The following is a 1913-nucleotide window of genomic DNA, read 5'->3' as shown; positions in this document are numbered from 1 at the left end:
AAGAAGAATGTGCTCCACTAGTGACAGCAGCAGTGTCACAGACCTTTGTAATTAGCACAAAGATAAGAGCATTCAGCGTCCTGAATGTGGCTCACCCAGAGCTGCAATCACAGCTCATTCAGTTCAATGCATCACAGAGATTCACTCATCAGAGAACAATGGCAAAGGAACACAAGCAATATCCTGGGAATACACTGTCACCAAAGACTAAGAATAAAGAAAATGTGTAATAGAGATTTTATCTTCTTTTCAAAAATCCCCTGAACAAAGGACTTTTCAACCTCTCGGTTCACGGTAGTTTCAGAATTCTGTAAGTACACTAAGAATTTAACTGTTCACGCCCACAGCTAAACAACTATACTTGCCAGGACAAGGGGTATGCATGGGTTCTAAACTCTTTATAGACACTACCAAAAATAGTGTCACAACTTATAGTCTCCTGAAGGCTAGGAGAAAGGTCTGTGCCCATGCACATCACCCTGAGTGCTACTGTGCTGTGTAACACATGGCGATGCAGAAGTTACTATTTCAGGTTGTGCTTCTTTGGAATTTTTTTTTTTAACTCTAGTATAAAATGCAGTTAACTGTTTGCACATAGACTCATGTGGTATAGTCTGAGGGTAACATAACTAATTTATATAAGATTCTGTGAACAATGACTCACTCCCATGTAATATCAGCAAATATGAGTTCTCTTTCCTCAAAATTTCCCTTTGTGCATTTTCTATTTTTAGCCCTTGGACCATTGTTTAATATTGTCTCTGTTCACTTCTTATTGATTTATTTGAGGAGTTTATGATAAGGAGACCTAATAAATGCTGGTCTGTCATACTCAAATATTCTCCCTAATTGTCACTCCGAAGTTATTCTTTTTAAATAAGTAGATTAATTCATCAATATAAAAATTTCCCTAGATGTCATGCTTAGAAAAACTTTTGTACTTTCCAAGTTTATGCTGATAATCATTTAAGCTTAACTCAATACTTAACAACACCAGCCAAAACAATTTTCTACAGCAATGGACGTGTTCATGTCTGTACATTTAGTATGGCGATAAGCTACATATGGCTATTGAACATGATATATGTCTACCATGACTAAGGAACTGCATTTTAAACTTTATTTTAATCCCATATACTTTACTGCCACATAAGGTTAATAACTACTGCTTTGTACAGTGCACTAAATCATATATGACAGCCTACACATGGCACACTGGCCTGTAATTTTACCATTTAGGAGGCTGAAGTAGGAAGATCACAATTTGAAGCTAGCCTATACTACAGAGCAAGACTCTATCTCACCAAAACCAAACAAAACCCCCATATGTGTACAGCTAAGGATTATGTGTTTCTCCTGGGGAATCTGAGACTATGCATTTAATATATTCACAAAAAAATAACGCATGTTTACTCAAGTGAAAGTTCAACTTTTTTCTAGCTTTACACTTTTAAAGCTTCTGTCCCGAGTCTTCCAAGGTCACCCAAACAAGAGTCAAATACTTGTCCAGAGATCCCTGCGCTCCTGTGCCCCAATGCACTTAGCTACCACTTCTCAATGCTGTTGTCTCTAAAGGCACACGACAGCCTCCTTTACTTCATCCTTTCATCTCTGTGCCCACAGAGTAAAACATAAAAATACTGAATTAGTGCAAGGAAAGCACCCGTCCTTTTTCCCCAGACGCCAAATATCTTTTTAAAAAATGAGTGCACTTGCCATCAGGTCAAGTTGGCTGTTTCTGGTTGTGATGGACAGCTCAATCGTGGACAGTTGTACATCTTTCCAGATCTTTGGGCTCACTTCTCGGGAGAAGGCTGTGGGGATCCATCAGACATGGGTCAGTGCTTCTATTGTCATTTTACAGACATACACACACACACACACACACACACACACACACACACACACACACA

The 1913-nt window shown here is 38.7% G+C and overlaps 1 protein-coding gene across 1 annotated transcript in view; it reads right to left on the bottom strand.

Annotated features, from left to right (window-relative positions):
- Agk (acylglycerol kinase) overlaps positions 1-1913 on the bottom strand; it is a 93675-nt gene that overhangs the window by 9412 nt on the left and 82350 nt on the right. The window contains exon 13 of the mRNA XM_013353233.2: positions 1717-1814. Within this exon, the coding sequence (XP_013208687.1) occupies positions 1717-1814 (98 nt within the window). The remainder of the gene's footprint in view (positions 1-1716; positions 1815-1913) is intronic.

This window comes from Microtus ochrogaster, unplaced genomic scaffold, assembly GCF_000317375.1.
Source record: "Microtus ochrogaster isolate Prairie Vole_2 unplaced genomic scaffold, MicOch1.0 UNK4, whole genome shotgun sequence".
Lineage (NCBI taxonomy): Eukaryota > Metazoa > Chordata > Mammalia > Rodentia > Cricetidae > Microtus > Microtus ochrogaster.
Note: the sequence above shows the minus strand (reverse complement) of the source record. Positions and strands in the feature narration are given on the sequence as shown.